General features: G+C 42.9%; 1 protein-coding gene across 1 annotated transcript in view; it reads left to right on the top strand.

Annotated features, from left to right (window-relative positions):
- Positions 1-16,195, top strand: part of LOC119726071 — a 57,342-nt gene that overhangs the window by 8,034 nt on the left and 33,113 nt on the right. The window contains exons 4-5 of the mRNA XM_038197688.1: positions 10,056-10,178; positions 10,330-14,259. Coding sequence (XP_038053616.1) covers positions 10,056-10,178; positions 10,330-14,259 — 4,053 coding nt within the window. The remainder of the gene's footprint in view (positions 1-10,055; positions 10,179-10,329; positions 14,260-16,195) is intronic.

Here is a 16,195-nt window from a genome sequence, read left to right as displayed (position 1 = left end):
ACTAGACCATGGCCGTAATTGGCAACATTCCTAGGCTAACAATTATGGTGTCTTGGCCAACTTTTTCCCCCACAGAGCTAGAGTTACTTTGTTGCTGAAGAGCGAGTCATGACGCGCATGCGTCGTTACTCGCTCATGCTTAAGGACGCTGCGAGTGCAATTAAGTCCACCACAAGGACTCGTCTTTAATTGTGATCCGTTTCTATGGCAACGAATTCAGTTTCCAATACAGTTCTGTCGTGGAGGCAATCGACCAGAAGAATAATTCTGAAAAGAATAAAAAAAAAAACACGATGCAGTGAATTGGATTTCTCAAAGTATCTGTAAGGCGAAAAGTATTATAAAACAGTTTCAAAGTATCTGGGCTAATTCTTCGAGACGGATTATAAAATCTTTTTGTTTGTGGTTCTGTCAGAGATGTACTCACCTAATTTAAACCGCTTCAGCTCATTGTATTTATGCACGGAAATTCACTTACTAAAATGATTAAGTAAAACCTTTCTCGGGTTAAAAACCGGATTGGAACAAAACCCAACTGTGTTTTGACTACGCAAATGTCGGATATCTAAGAACTGTAGCAACCAACCCATTTCATCGCGGTACAGTGAGCAACATAGCAAATTTTGTTCTGCTCCAAGTTGTTTTCTTTGGTCAAGGCAATTGAAGAAACAAGCAATGCTTACTTTGACAAAACGTTAAATGTGAAATACAAAGAAATACGCAAACATTGATATTTTGATAAAAAAAATAATGACGATTTGTACTCTCTAAATTCCAAAGAGTGAAAATTCACTCCATTCAAGTGAAGATTCACTCCCACAGTCGGAAACTAGGGACTAGACGTTTTAGAGTGAAATTTCTTCAATCGTAAAGATCTAGTTTTCACTCGAGCTTCGACTGAAGTGGTTCTTTTTTCAGACTATTTCAATCGAAAATGAGAGTGATTTTCACTCTAAAACGTCTAGTCCCTAATTTCACTCTTTGGAATTTAGAGAGTATTTACAATGAAATCTCGTAAGTCAACCTCTGATAACTCAAAACAGCTGTTAAGTCAAACAAAGAATCCATTCTCTTTTAGTAGTAAAACAATGATATACAACCCTGCTTATCTCAGAACTCGGCTTAGGTCAAATTTTGAACCTGTTCCCTTGAGGTTTGACTTATTGAGATTTCACTGTGTGTTGAAAATCACCCTGCATGTGGGTTTCATTATTTTGAATTGTCATTATTGCAAAAAGCTAAGGAACCTTTAAAACTACATTTGTATAACAAATGTAGTTTTAAAGGTTTTGTTTGTTTTTTTTTCGAAAGAAATTGAAGGCTTCGATCGAAATCGAAAGTGCCAAGTATCACTGGAAACGAGTTATAGCAATTTATTTTCGCTAATAAAAATATTAAATTGCGTTAACAGAATCGCCTGACCCAAGTAGTTTTTGAATCATCAGCACATTTTTGCTTACTTCTAGATTTTTCCAACATGCCAAATTATATTCAGAGTGAATTAGGGAAGAGCAATTTGTGCCCTAAAAGACAGAAAAGAGTTTTGCGAGCGCGAAGACAATACTGCATGTATAGTTATGATACCCATACGTGACTCAAGCGATTTTTGATACATCAGCAACTGTTTTCAAGGGCTCGCTTCTAAATTAAAAACAAAAAAAATCGCTGACGCAAAATCCTTGAATTTTAAAGTCTCCTCAGCTTGATGAGCTGCCGCTACCGTGTTGATTGTTGACACCTGTTGCCGTGACAACGGATGATTGCCGGAGACGCACTTGGCCTTGCCTCAAAAGCGAGCGCGCTATTGTTCCTCCAACGCGGTCGATAAAATATAGTGACTGCAAAGACCACGAGAGATGCTTGCAGTAGAAACAATACAGCAGCAAGGCCAAAAATAGACCATTATTTTGGTTGACATTTTGTTGTTTGAATAAGGGTAGAATTTTGAAATTGTTAGCTCCATCTGCAGGCTGTAATTTCTCTTCTTCTTTTTCTTGCGAGAGGGGTCTATGAGCCAAATAAAAATTCAAAGACAAGCTTGTATCCTGATCTTCTTTTTTCTTTGGGGAGGAATCTTTAAGGCTTTTAACATGATTGTGGTTTTACTATGATAGTAATGAAGGAGTTTTTAAAGCTGTAAAATTCTCATCCTATATGATGAGTCGTTCTCTAGATATCGCGAATTCAATGTGACACCCATGCCTGTTCCTAGGTTTGTCTTAAAAATGTCACTGATTACTTTTATCTTCTTATCGACACCGGGATTAATTGGAATCTGCGTTTATTAAATTGTTTACACTCGGGAACAGTAATGCTACATCTTTGATTGGTAGAAAACCGATACCTTCTTAAAATTATATAACGAGAGGCCAGCCTATAGTTTAAAGCCAGAGTCCATCATTTGCAGCTATCGAAAAAATAACTGGCGTATTTATTGTTGAAAAACATACTTGGTTGAAAGATAGTAAGGGGACTAAACTCCCTGTGAAATTATTCTTTCTGGCAAGCTGTCATTTTGAAGAAATCAACGAAAGAAGGCCTTTCCAATGGTGCGTCTTAAGAAGCACCGTTGGAAATTTTCGTTAGGCCCCCCCAAAAAAGTCTCCGGTTTCTGGTATGCGCGCGCGTCGCCGTAGCCATGCGCCTCGGCAAAATGAAAAAGGTTTTTTTTTTCAATGAAAGATGATGTCTCAAAACCGCCAAACTCACTGGTTTGACTGGAATTCTGCTGCTGCACAATTTTAACGTGTTTTTTTTTTAGATGGGGTTATGATCCAGAATAAGCTTAATGTAGCCTCTCTGAACTCCCATATATTTGCACTAAGTTTAGTCGGGCACCATTTGCAGTCATCAGTCGACATTTGAAGCAAAAAAGTCAGGTAAAAAAAAAAAAGCCGCGTCGCCGCACCACTTTTTGGACAAGCTCCATACCAGAAACCGGAGACTTTTTTTTTGGCCTTAGTAGTTCGTTTTTTTTTAATAGGCGAAACGCGCTCGAGCGTTGGCACGACGCACACACATGCGCGGTTGCTATATTTTTTAGGATCGGTGCGCGACATCGCCTAGCTGCAATCGGCTCAGTGAGAACGAAACCCGGGCGCTGAATTCAGGCCCAATTCAAAACACGATTCAGCAACTTTTGATTTGAAATTGAGATCCTAGAATGTTGTTTTTCTTGAAATATACAGCTGAAGCTGAGCTGAAAATTCATCAGGTTAGCTGTTCAGCACCCTTCTTTAGAATTAGAGCACTTTTGTTGCTTCAAACGAACAAAATGCACAAATTACAAATGATGGACTATACCTTTAATTATATAGCAACATTCTATTTAGTCCCCGCCTCACCTATACTATTGACTGATAAATATCGCACGCTCCGGGGGAGTGAAACGTACGTGATTATTGATCGAATTCTTCACCGTTCAATCTACTGTCGGGAAAAGGATCATTAAAAAAACAATTGAATAATTCATTAATCGTTAACTACTTAAAAATAGGCCGATATTTTAGTTTAATGTCTCTTTGGCACACTTATAACGTTTACGAAGGGAATACATGTGTGTTTGGCCGGTTTTAAACAGTATGTTTCGGACCGGTTTGGAGTCTGGACGCCGATAATCACCCGAGCCGAAGGCGAGGGTCTTTATCAGCGTGCAGACTCCAAACCGGTCTTTAAAATAGTGTTTAATACCGGCCGAGCACATATTTATTTATGCCCATTCAATAAGAACTTTTCAGTCAGTCAGTCAAAACAAGTCAAGAAGTAGTATAAATTTCCAACAATTTTGTTCAACAAGTTTACTTTATGTTTTTTTTAACACCCCTCTAGCTAAGATATGTGCCTCTCGCTTATGGAGGATTTGCGCGCATGTCACACATTAAAATTAAACATATAAACCCAATTCAATCTACTGTAACTGGGCCGGTATTGTTGTGATCTTTCTCATAACTTTTACTACTATGTTTTATATAAGTCTGAGTCTCACACCAAGATTAAAATAGTTGTAAACCGTCTTTACCCCTGGCCAAAAAAAAAAAATCATACACCACTTAAATCTTAACCAGGTTCTCCAAACTACGCTTCTTGTCGTTTTCATGGCGCAACAATGTCCCCGAACGTTTGCCGCCTGATCGCGGCCGCGATCGAGCGCCCCAGTGAAGGACAGTTTCAAATTGGCATCGATCCCGGTGGTTCCGTTGCCATGGTTATTGGCAAACAGAAGAAAACAGACCCTGGATGAAGTAGTTATTGCTAAGATACGGAGCCAGCCATGACGCAGGCGATTCAAAGGCTTTAAATGTGGACAATGGTGAGGCTGATGATGCCTTTTATTATTTGTTGTCTAGCGTGAAGCAAGGATTCCTAGATGCGTGCTTGACACTACATGTATAACGGCGAAACGTGTAGTTTAAAGCAGCGGCGAAGCTGGGAGGGGGTGCACGTCCCCCCCCCCCATGAAAAATAGTCCTCCCCCTTCCCCCAGTTGCCCCCCCCCCCCTGCAAATTTGGCAACCGGGAAAAAGCATATAGGCTTATAAGTTACCATTATTGACGGGTTGTTCTTACAGTTCCTGTTTTAGTAGTAGTAACATTTATCTCAATGATGTCATTCATTGAAGATCTAGGTTTTAATTTTTTTTTTGGGGGGGGGGCAATGGCAATTTGTATTTAATGAAACTATAAACCAAATTTGTCTGGTCCGAGAAATGTTTTGAAAGCGGAGAAAGAGTTTGCCTGTACTGGACATTTTAATTACTCGTAAAGTTGCAAATGTCACAGGGAGTAGGAACGTTGGTCCATCCACGCCACACCTAGTGGTTATCCAACTCAGAGAATTGGATTGTTTAAGGGAAAATTAGTAGGAGTAACCAGTGGCGTATGAGTGTCGGGATCTACACACCATGGGCGTAGCGAGGAGGGGGCAAGGGGGGCACTTGCCCCCCCCCCCGGAAAAGCAAAAAAAAGAAGAAGAAGAAGAAAAAAAAGAGAAAAAAGAAAGAAAAAGAGGCGCGAAGACAAAGTGGTGTAAATTTAATGAGTTGGGGGGGGGGGCAACATGTCCCTGCCCCCTCTAAAACTGATAAATCGAGAATATGTTGAGAAATGCAAGCATTTTTGGCCAAAAAAAATATGTTTGCCCCCCTCTAGAAAAAAATCCTGGCGACGCCCATGATACACACATACACATTCAAGTTGTGGACGTTGAACAATTTTTGCAACGTCGACCATCCATATTTTGCCAACCCTTGGTTGGCAAAAAGTGCCAACCATAGAAAGGCTTATAGGCGTAATGAGTGAAAGCCGCGTTGTAATCCCCCTTTTCAACAGTCTCTTACGATCATTTCACTTTACAATACTGGCTTTGGTTTTCTGTTTTTCTTTCTCCATACATTGGTTTTAAATTTGGCCTTTGTCAGGCGTTTTTCAATCCAGAACCAACCCCTGCCCCCCGCCTACGCTGCGCCACGTACGCATCACCTTGGTTACCAACTACCCTCAGTTTTACCGACGAAATGCAAGCTCTTCAAGTTCTTACGCTGCGTTGGTTTCATTGTTTGGTGGACGGAGAGATGTAAACACTGCTTAAAGATCAATCAATAATTTTAGTATCGAAAGTGAGACATTTTGTCAGTCCCTTTGACCTCAGAACTTCGAAATTTCCCATGTATCATACAGGATGACTTTAAACGATGTTTTTATTTATGAGGCAGCAGTAGCGGTTCTAGAGGTGTTGGGGTTACACCCCCCCCCCACAGCCACTGATTTATGATATGATACTAGTAAAACGGAGCCCAAAACTATAAAAAAAAAAAAAAAAATGAAAAAAAATGGAATGCTAAAGTTCCTAAATGTATTCTCAAATTGCCTTAGAATGCACGAGAAAGCATGATAGATTTCAATTTTTCCCGGGGATTTTCCCGTACCCCCCTAGCAGGGCGTGCCTTCGGTATGTTTTCACTGAACCCCCCCTCCCCTTTTACATCAAACATATACTGGTGTTTAGCATCAGTAAGTCTTTAATCCAAGTAAGCTTTGTGATAGTAAGATTAATTTGGGAAAAAAATGCAACTGATCCCATTATTGCCTTTAAAGGTACTTAATATAAATTTGCTTGTGCTGTAATTTTCAGAAATGGATGGATTTTGGGATTAGTATTTTATAGCAAGTCACCTTGATCTGTTTTACAATATTTGTGTTCATAGATGCTGGGGAGAAAAAGATTGCAAACAAATGTGAACTCGCTACATTTGGTACATCAGGGGCATTATTTGAAGACAGCAAAACAGTTTTTCACCAACGATGGTTGGAGAAAACAATTATACAACAATTCCACTTTCCTTGAAAATGACAGCACACCAGGTGCCATGATTTCACAGGATGCTTTAAACTTTTATTCACTGACAGTCAAGTAAGGTAGTTTTGTTTTTGATGATTGAAGAGGCGAAACAGCAAGAAACCATCGGCCCCAAGGCGATTCAATTAACTGTCATCACGCTCGAGTAATGCACTGCGTGCAGTGCATCTTCTTCATCATCAGCCCACGCTGTTTCTGCCAAAAAAGTTGCCATTATGAAATGTTGATCGCCGTTGCTGCTCTTGAAAATTAAAATCACTCGTCCGTGTGTGCGTTTTCTGCGGCGTGTGAAGTAATGAAGTTTTCAAGTGCATATACAGGGTGGCGCAAAAGGAAGGAAACCCACATTTGACGGCAATTTTCACCTACTTGTTGAGAATATGTAAATAAAAATCAATTAAATAGTATTAAAATATTGATCTTTAAGCAGAAGTGACCAAAAAATGATTGCAAATGCATATTTCGTCTCTGAGATGTGGTAGTAAACATTTCATGTGCCAAACCTGTTTGTCCACGGACGGCTTTATTCCATCCGCTTGACTGAGCTCCGGAGCTTGATTTGAAAAATAAATAACTCTACATCCGATTTACATAAACTTACACGTGGACAACAATGGTTTTGGTGACTTGCGTTCAAATTTGCATAATAACACTAGTCTTGCTATTTTTTTTAAACATTTTTTTCACCATGTCTGGTTGAAGAGCTATACTTCACTACATTGTAAAAAACAATAACAGTTCAAATAAGTTAGGTATAAGTTGGTTTACTTTTCTGTAAAAAGTGGGTTTCCTTCTGGGGTTTTTTGGCACCACCATGTACAATCATCAAAGGCAAAGGTCTCCGTGCGCCAGCAAAAGAGGGCGCGTTTTTACCTCTTTTGAGAGCTCTGTGGACGGGACACACAGCGTGCGCGTACTGTACTGTACTGGTTAGCCCGCGAAGTACGCACGACTTCCTGAATGTGCAAAAGCTATAGCCACCGAGTCTTCGCATGAGCGCGTCGACGGCGCGCGAATATGTTCGAATTCAACTTGAGATGGTCCCCGAGACTAATCCCCGCCTCCAATAACTTTGGATACATTCGAAATACGCAGTTGATGGATCGGGACCCAGTCTAGGTCACCCCAAACTCTCCTTTTCTGGCCGTTGATGGGGTACTTGTGCACGGAGCCCATAGGAGCATAATTTTGCATTTATCCCAAAAATTAACCCTCCGAATGTTTATCCAACAAAAAGCTAATTTGGATTAAAGATAGTACTGGTACTAAATTATTAAAAGTCGGTCTAGCTGTCACTTAGAAGAAATCAGGACATGTATAAGTGCTTTCCAACGATCAGTGGAGTGTCGTGGCCTCGTGGTTAAGGGATTGAATTCGTGGTCTGCAGGTAATTCTGCAGGTTGTGGCTTCGAGTCCAGCCTGGGGTTATGGTGCGTGTGCCCTTGGGCAAGGCACTTTGTCACTCATTGCTTCTCTCCACCCAGGAGTAAATGGGTACCTGTGAGGGCAGAGATGGTTATGTGATTGAATTAGCTTGCTTGCGCCTAATAGGCTGCATCGAGCTGTATACTCCCCAGGGAGCTGAGATGGTATTTGGAATGTTTAATTGGCCCAATTATCAGGGGTAATGATAATACTGTAAGCGCTGTGATTTAGTTTACTAATAAGAGCGTTCTTAAATGCCGATTATTATCATTATTATTATTTTTATTATTATTATTATTATCAGTCAATTGACTGAAGTTTGGAAATATTAAAGAGAGCTATTGACGAAATGGTATTTCGTCATCAAAAAACCTGTGCATAGTTTTCACTGTTTTCTCAAAAAAATGTAATATCCACTGAGATGAAACAACAACAGGTTAGGTTTTGAACATTCTTCTTTGGATTTCGATGTGTTATGATTGGAAACGAACAAAATGCATGAAAATGAAATGGCCTATGTATGTAAATACCTTGTCATTAAGTAAGAGCACGACGTAAATGCGTGCAGTGCCAGTTTTTCATCAACCCACGCTATTTCCCGTAAAAAAACAACTTGCCGTTATAAAACATATTGATCGCTGCTGCTACTTCTAAAAAAATAAACCACTTGACTACATGCCCGTGTCTACGCCTATGAAGAATTAGAGTTAACATCAAGTGCCTGTTATCATTAAGCTTCATTGCTTCATTTTTTTGGTATATCGGTAATTATGGAACCTGGCTGAAGAGTGGCTAAATGACAAGTCCAGATCGGCATAAATTTCAGGCACAGTTTCTCTTTTCATGGAGATGGTTGCGACAGTTGTTGTATCTGTCTACACTGAAAAATTGCCTGGGTTAATTTTACCAAAGAAAGGGTGAAAACTGGAACTACCCAAACTTGGGTTGTTCTATAACCGATTGTTTGGGTTGTAATTTTTGCTAAATTCAACCAAAACTTGTAGTCATACGGAAGACCAAATTAAATTTGGTCTTTAATGACCACAAGTTTTGGTTACATTTAGCAGAAATTCTAACCCAAACAATTGGTTATAGAACAACCCAAGTTTGGGTATTTCCATTTTCACCCTTTCTTTGGTAAAATTAACCCAGGCAATTTTTTCAGTGTAGCAAAACAACGGTCCGAAAAAAAATTAATTAAATCAAAACACAAAAAGAAAAGAACACCGTTAAGGCCGTTTCATACTCGGCGCGGAAGCGAACGCGAATTTATGACGTCATGGTAACTTTTGGCGCTGGGAATTCGAAAATGTTGAACACATTTCAACTCCGGCGAATTTCGCAGCGAATGCTTCATAGCGTCAGGTTTGCATCGCATTCGAATGAAGTATTAACCGACCTTTAGGTATAAATCGCTTTTTCCGAAAGCAAAAAGAATAAAAATTAATAATAAAACCAAAAGCCCACCAACAAAAACGACCAAAAATACAAACAAACAAACAACAACAACAACCAGAAACAACTCAAAAAACAGCATTTAACCATTTCCAAAATGAAAAGAGCCCTATAACTCAACCAAGACGCAATGCTGTGGGGAAAAACAGCAAGAAGTATATAATTTTGTACCAAAATTCAAACGCTGGTTGAAAAATTAAAGACAAAATGAAAAAGAACAGACCCCCACCAACACATTTTCAAACACAAAAATATATATCACTTAAATACTACCAGTTAAATTTACTTAACAACAAACCCAATGTATTTTATAGCAACTGGAATTCCCACTTCAGATTATGTATTGAAAAATAAAAAATTGTGAGAGTGGGAAAGAACGGCTGCAAAGGAAGACTAACTAGTGCCAGACACAATACAGTTGGAAAATGTGCGCCACAAATAGGTAGGTATATCTGGTTCACGCTTATTCAGCGTCTTTATTGCAACATCCCCTCCACACAAGAAGTTTTCTGCCGTTAGCCAAGACCACACATCGCGACGGTGATTGGTTAAGATGGCGTATTTTTTTTTATCCGCGTAGTCAGAAAGCTTGATGCGATTGGTCAATCGTGAGCACGTGTCGCAATACTGGGCGTGACCTTCTTCTCGCCGACATGTCGATAAAGCAGGCAGTGCCGATCGCGCCTTACACAGATTTGTTTCGCGCCTCGACGTGTGACTCGCTATATTAGTCTTCGCCCGCCGGAGTGTGTGTTTGTACCTTTACATAACATTTGGACGCTTGGATTTGCCCACTTTTCCTAACTTTTTTTCTTGAGAGAAAACGCAAACTATTGGACTATCGTCGGTGAGAGAGTGTTGGCTTGGAGGCTAGAGGTGGAAAGGGGGTGGAAAGGAGTCGAGGAGTGGGCGAGAGGACATCACACAATCACCGAAAACAGAGGTAAGACAAAATATAGGCGCGATATTTAGACCTTTATAGAGATATAGGCCTTGGCGAATCTTCGTTTTGGTGTACGATTTCCTTTGACGCCAGCGCCAGGGGCGCGGTTGGATCATGGCGTCTCAATGGGCTCTTGGTCTTGTTGTCCTAGTGGGGTGTTGTTGCCTATCTCTCTGGCCCGTTCAGGCACAGGATATTCGCACACCCAACGTGCTCCCGATAGGCGACAATGATTGTTCCACAAGGGTTGGAGAGACCATGGCACGGGTTATCGAGGGAGCCGGGTTCCCGACTGCAGAGACCGATTGGTTGGTGAAACTGGTGCAAGCCTGGACGAAGCTCATCCAAAAGTCGGAGGTCTCCTGGACCGACCAAGTAAGGGCCGCTGTGGAGACATCTAAGACAGACCTGATGAAGATCGGGGTCTACAAGCGCCTGTTCCAGCAGATCAAACCCACACTCAACCGCATGAAGATGACCTTTCGCGCCTCCGCCGACACCACGATGTTCGGCGAGGCTGAGCAGGTCGACCTGGCTCAGGAGTTCGAGAAGTTTGGGTTCTATGGTTTATTGATGTACCCCCGCGCGGAGTTGCTCACTCAACTTCAAATAGAAACCCGCAATTGGCAGGCTCAGCCCTCACAGAGGGAGGCAAATTTTGAGTTGTACCTGGCGAAGATTTTTGCCCTTCTAGCCAATCAGGTTTACGACGCGTTCCAGATTACAGATGCGAATGGGGTTGGTTTTGCAGGCCGCACCAATGGCACCGATTACTCGTCGGCTGAGATTGCAGCTCGCCAGAAATTCAGCGATACCATTCAATCTCCTATTTCGGCCTTCGCTGAAATCAAGAAGTTGGCATTCAATGGCACATTTAAAGGCGAGCCTGGTTTCACCACCATGTGCGTCGCTGACACGGGAGAGTGTCTCTTCTGCGGTAGCCAGGTTTTCAAAGCTCTCGCGACAGAAGGGGGTATTATGGAACAGCTAGAGTCCTACCACGACCTGATGCTCAGTGCCGACCTCCTACTTGCAGAGTACCTCCAGTCCATCGGAGACAAAAACCCCGCGACTACAGCCCCCGAGGAGGCAAACAACGGCATGGGGTCAGCGACTACTACAAGCCACCCGACCACAGAATCTCCGGTGATGCAGATCATCCCCAATCCGATTTCCATGGAGGTTCTCTCTCAGTCCTCAACCGACGGTAACCTGCAGTGCAAAACGCTGGGATTTGATCCAGACACTTGGCAGCCCGATTTCAGTCAGATTATTTTCCCGGAAGACCTGAAGCTGCAGTTGGAAAATCTGACCCTCACACACGACTGGTCGGCTACGGTTGCACAAGCAAAGGAGGCTCAACAAGAGCTTCAGGGTCTACTCTCGGGTATCATCCAACGATCATCTGTCAAGATTTTCCGTCTTGAGGCTTATGTCAGGTTTCTCCAACAAACTGTGTCGTTGTACAGGCATGCTGCAAATCTAAGGGCGCAGATTGTACCACTTACGGCGGGCGTGCAAAGCCGACCCATTGAAATCACAGACGATGACATCTTTGGAAGCTTTCAGAAGGCCGCACTGATCACTCTGCTTGTCACTGATGACCCCACGTCGACGTCTGGTATCGGTTCTTTTACTTCTTCTTCTTCTTCAGAATTCGACACATTCACCCTCAACGCAATCGAGAAGATACTTGAGCACTTTGAAGCAATCTTTCTGCCTTCACCAGATCATAATCTTAAGATTCCCGATATAGCTGAATACCTTCAAGGTGTAAAAGAAAGTCTAAAGGGTGCCACTGGAAACGTGTTGCAAACGAGCACTTGGTTGGTGTACAGTCAATCTCAATATCAAGGCGACCTTTCAACATTCGACATCCAATCGTGTGAAAGGCAAAGGAAACTGAAACAATTCATTTGCAACTTATGCACGAACAGTGATTCAGCATCCCAACAATTTGGCGAGAATTTTGCTACCTATGACATAATGATCAGTCAATACCATCAGGTCTTAGAACAGACTGCACAGACGATGTCAGAGGTGGTGCATGCATATCTGGAGTCGATCCGAGATTCAAATGGTGGAGTCGACCCAGCACCTACAACTCACGCCAGCACGTCAGATGTCGATCACACCACGGAGAGTCCGGGTCTGATTCCACGACCGATTTCCCTGTCGGCCCTTAGCGCCTCTGACCTTGGTGCCTGCCGGAGCGCGTCGTTCCTGGGCAACAACTGGGAGCTAGACGTGGCGGGAATCCTCCCCGAGGTTCTGAGGGAGCAAGCGATGAACCTCACCCGGGATCGCGGCTGGGCGGAGAGGGTTTCAACGGCCAAGCAATCCCGGCAGGACCTCCAGGCACTCCTGGGAGGGATCATCGAGCAGTCGTCGGACACGTTGGTCCGCGTGGAGGCCTACGACCGTTTCCTGAGCCAAACGCTGGCGATGTTTGAACACGTTGCCGAATTGCAGGCGAAGCTCACCCACTCGACCTTTACTGCTTCAGAGCCCATCGAAGACAGTGTCTCACAGACCTTTCACAAGATAGCGCTTGTTGCGGTTATCCTGTACCATGAAACCACCAGCTATGATGCAGCAGATAATGTTTATACGACCAAGAGTTCTGAATTTGACCCGTTCGTTGTCGGTGCCATTGACATGCTTCTCGGTTACGATATGGAAGGTCGAATGCCAAGTGGGGGACACGACGCGGATGTCGAAGGCCGTCCCGATTTGGGGTCTTTCCTTAAGGAGATCAAGAATTTGCAGGCCGGCTATTTGGAAGGCCTGATGAAAATGATGGCTCGGGATGATCAAAGTCAATATCCTGGTGAGGACGGCTCTAGCTCTCCCTTCGAGGTTGACACCTGCAAATACTCGTTCAGGACCCAATCAAACACTTGCAGCATTTGTGCCGATCTTGCCATTGCGTCCTACCAGTACGCCCATGTCTTTAGTACCGTTGATAGTTACGTAACGCAGTACCACGACACCTTGGAGATGAAAGCCGCGGAGATATCCGAACAGGTGGATGCCTATCTGGAGGCCAACCCCACAACAGGTGTGGATGGTGGGGACGGGAACCCACCGCAGCAGCATGGACCCCAGTGCGCCACTACGACATACGCTCCCGAGTGGAGGGTGGTTACCCATGCGGACACATTGGTCAGTGAACCCATCCAGTGGCTAGTAGGCAACTTCAGCGAGATTCTCTCGCAGAGTACCCAGCCAATCCGCGAGTCACATGAGGCAATGCGGAAGAGAACCCTTCTACTTGATGTGTTCAACACCGTGCTGCTCTACCAGTCCGTCGACCCGGTCAAGGTCTTCGTGGCTTCTTCACTGGTCGATAACGTCATGTACTCAGTAACGAGCACCTGGATGGAGGTCTTGAAACTGGCGACTCCTAGTAGCGATTCGATAATGACTGACGGTGATGCTGCCAGGTCGGATCCCTCAATGGTAACCGGAGGGGGCTCGGTCATGCCCCCGGCCGGTCTGGTCGCCAATTTCGGGATACCCGCCTCGCTGTTTTTCCTCAAACCTCAAACGGTAGAGCGTTTGCAAGCGATTTACTCAGTCGAATTGGCCGAGATCTCTGAAAGTCCCGCCCTACAACTCCTTGAACATCTCCACTCCGATTACCCCGACCACCTCGAAAGCTACCTCTACACTCTCGCCCAAGAGGTGCTCTCTGCATCCGACCGGCACCGCATGGAGGACCCAAAGATGTCCATGATCGACAAGGAAACCAGGTTTCTGTTCGAGGAGCTGTTCGGACATCTCCAGATGAGAGAGTACTTGGGCATGGCTTTCCGAGCTGTTGATGAAATGTGGCAGAAGATGGCTCAGTCTGGGCCGTCGTCCACCACCGACGCGCAGACGCCGGCTCACGTCACGGTGGAGTGCACCAGGTCGTCGCGCTTTAACCCCGTACCCGTGAACTGCTCTGTGTGCTGGAAGACCGAGGCAGAGACGCTGATGCAAGAAGTCAATGCAGCTGCTCGCCCGGCGATGGAGGAGCTTCAAGCATTCCTGGAGCAACGGTCCCGACGACTGATGGCTTACATCATGCCAGCCGGTAAGTCAATCCATCTGTTGCTCCAATGTGTGATTTTGAAAGGGCTCTTGTATTGTAACTTTTTAAAATGCAATCCTTGAAAATATACCTTTGTGTCCCATTTAACATGCTGATTTTTAATGTTTAGCTGAAATATTATTTGGCTGCAATCTTACTTTAGCCTGTAAAGTTGCAATGAAATATGCTCGTCCTAACCGGATCTCGTCCTAACCGAGCTCGCAATAACGAGAGTCGACTGTACAATTAAGTCACGGAAACAAAACTGACAAATAAAAGTAGAATCTAAAATACAGAGACATAAATACGGATTCGACGACTTAATTCTAAACGTATAACAAGTTTTATATTCAATTTTTAAAGCAGTCAGTGTAAGCTGTGTTGAAATTTAAAGTATATTACTGTTTCTGCAATTAACATAATCTGATGGTAAAAATGCAGTCGGTCCCTATGTGGGTTGTTAGTTTAAGCACAATGGGCGGCAATTACATCATTGTACAATTTCTTTCAAATCAAAAATTTTATAAAAAAGATGGGGGAATGATAAAAAGCAAGAAAATATTTAAAGAAAATACGGGTCCAGCAGACTTCTATCTAGCATTTCCCATAGCAAATCCTAGTCTAAAGGTTGAACAATATACCTTCCTTGAAGATATGTCGATATGGAAAAACGATTAGCCGTTCTCAAGCGGTAAGACGTCAGAACATGTGTAAATATTTTTTCTCCGGCATAAAAGTAAAACATATGATTTGTCCCCGGTCAATCAAAATGTTTTCATACAAGACCTACACTCGACACCAAAAATTGTATTGGGAATAGAATGCCCCGTTTCGACAAGCATTGGCCTTATTCACGAGTCGGCCATATTGGATTGAGGGTGAGGTAAAATTTTTATTTTTGGAACTTGTGCGGAGAAATGAAAGCGATGCAGTTACAAATTATTTAATACCAGTCTGCTCTGATGAATAATTAAAACTTTGTGATTAAACATAGTCTGGTGTTTTAAGCCACATTTAAATAAATAACGAAAGTGAGGCTATAGGGAATAAATAGTCTGGCACCATCCCATTCAGCAGTTCACAATTTATGAAATACATTCAGGGAACACGACAACAATGGCCAACTTGTGCATAAGGCCCATTGGGGGACCCTATTTTGTTTAATATGTCTCTTATACAAAGTTGTACAGAGTGAACGTATAAACACTGCGTTATGGGGTACCGGAACAATGGGAGGTACCCCACAAGGAATGCCCACCGACTTGCGGGGTACCGTTTTTGTACCCCTCAAATTTTTCACGAAATAGATATATGGATTTTATTCGAAAACTAGGAATTTCCAAGGTGGGTTGATGTGTCGCAAATGGAAGAGTTTTAGAAAAGGGATATTAAGTCCGAATTTCAGCCCAGGAAATTAATTCTGGTTAAAATAAGAGCATTTTGTGCGACATTGCAAAATTTTAGTACACGAGAACAAAGGAAGTACCCCACTTCTGTGCCTGTGTAAGCGTGTGTGCGTAGCCGCGTTCTCAGTGGGGAAATCACGTGGCACAAACACCGCAAGATAATTCTGATCGAGCTTGTTATATGTACATGTATGCAGTGTCGCATTGGAAATCTCGAAACTTGTTCAATGTTGATGAAGACTCAGCAATTCAATAAAAAAACAAATTTTTCAGTTTGCCACACCCAACATTTCCAGCCTAACAAAACACGAATATAACTATACAATTTTAAATTATCAAAGGAATCATCTGAATTTTGTTGCAGGTTTTTATATACGAATGAAGCCTTGAAGTTGGTGTATACGTGCTTTTTCGGAATTTTGATTTTCTTTTCCGAACGAAATGTAAAGGAATACAATGTCCTGTAACAAATACATTTGCTTGTTTGTTTTTTGCAGGCCGTTAAAAATTGGTTTTCAATGGCACGCTCCAGT

Source organism: Patiria miniata, unplaced genomic scaffold (assembly GCF_015706575.1).
Source record: "Patiria miniata isolate m_02_andy unplaced genomic scaffold, ASM1570657v1 HiC_scaffold_19, whole genome shotgun sequence".
NCBI classification, from domain to species: Eukaryota; Metazoa; Echinodermata; class Asteroidea; order Valvatida; family Asterinidae; genus Patiria; species Patiria miniata.
This window is presented reverse-complemented; position numbering and strand designations above follow the sequence as displayed.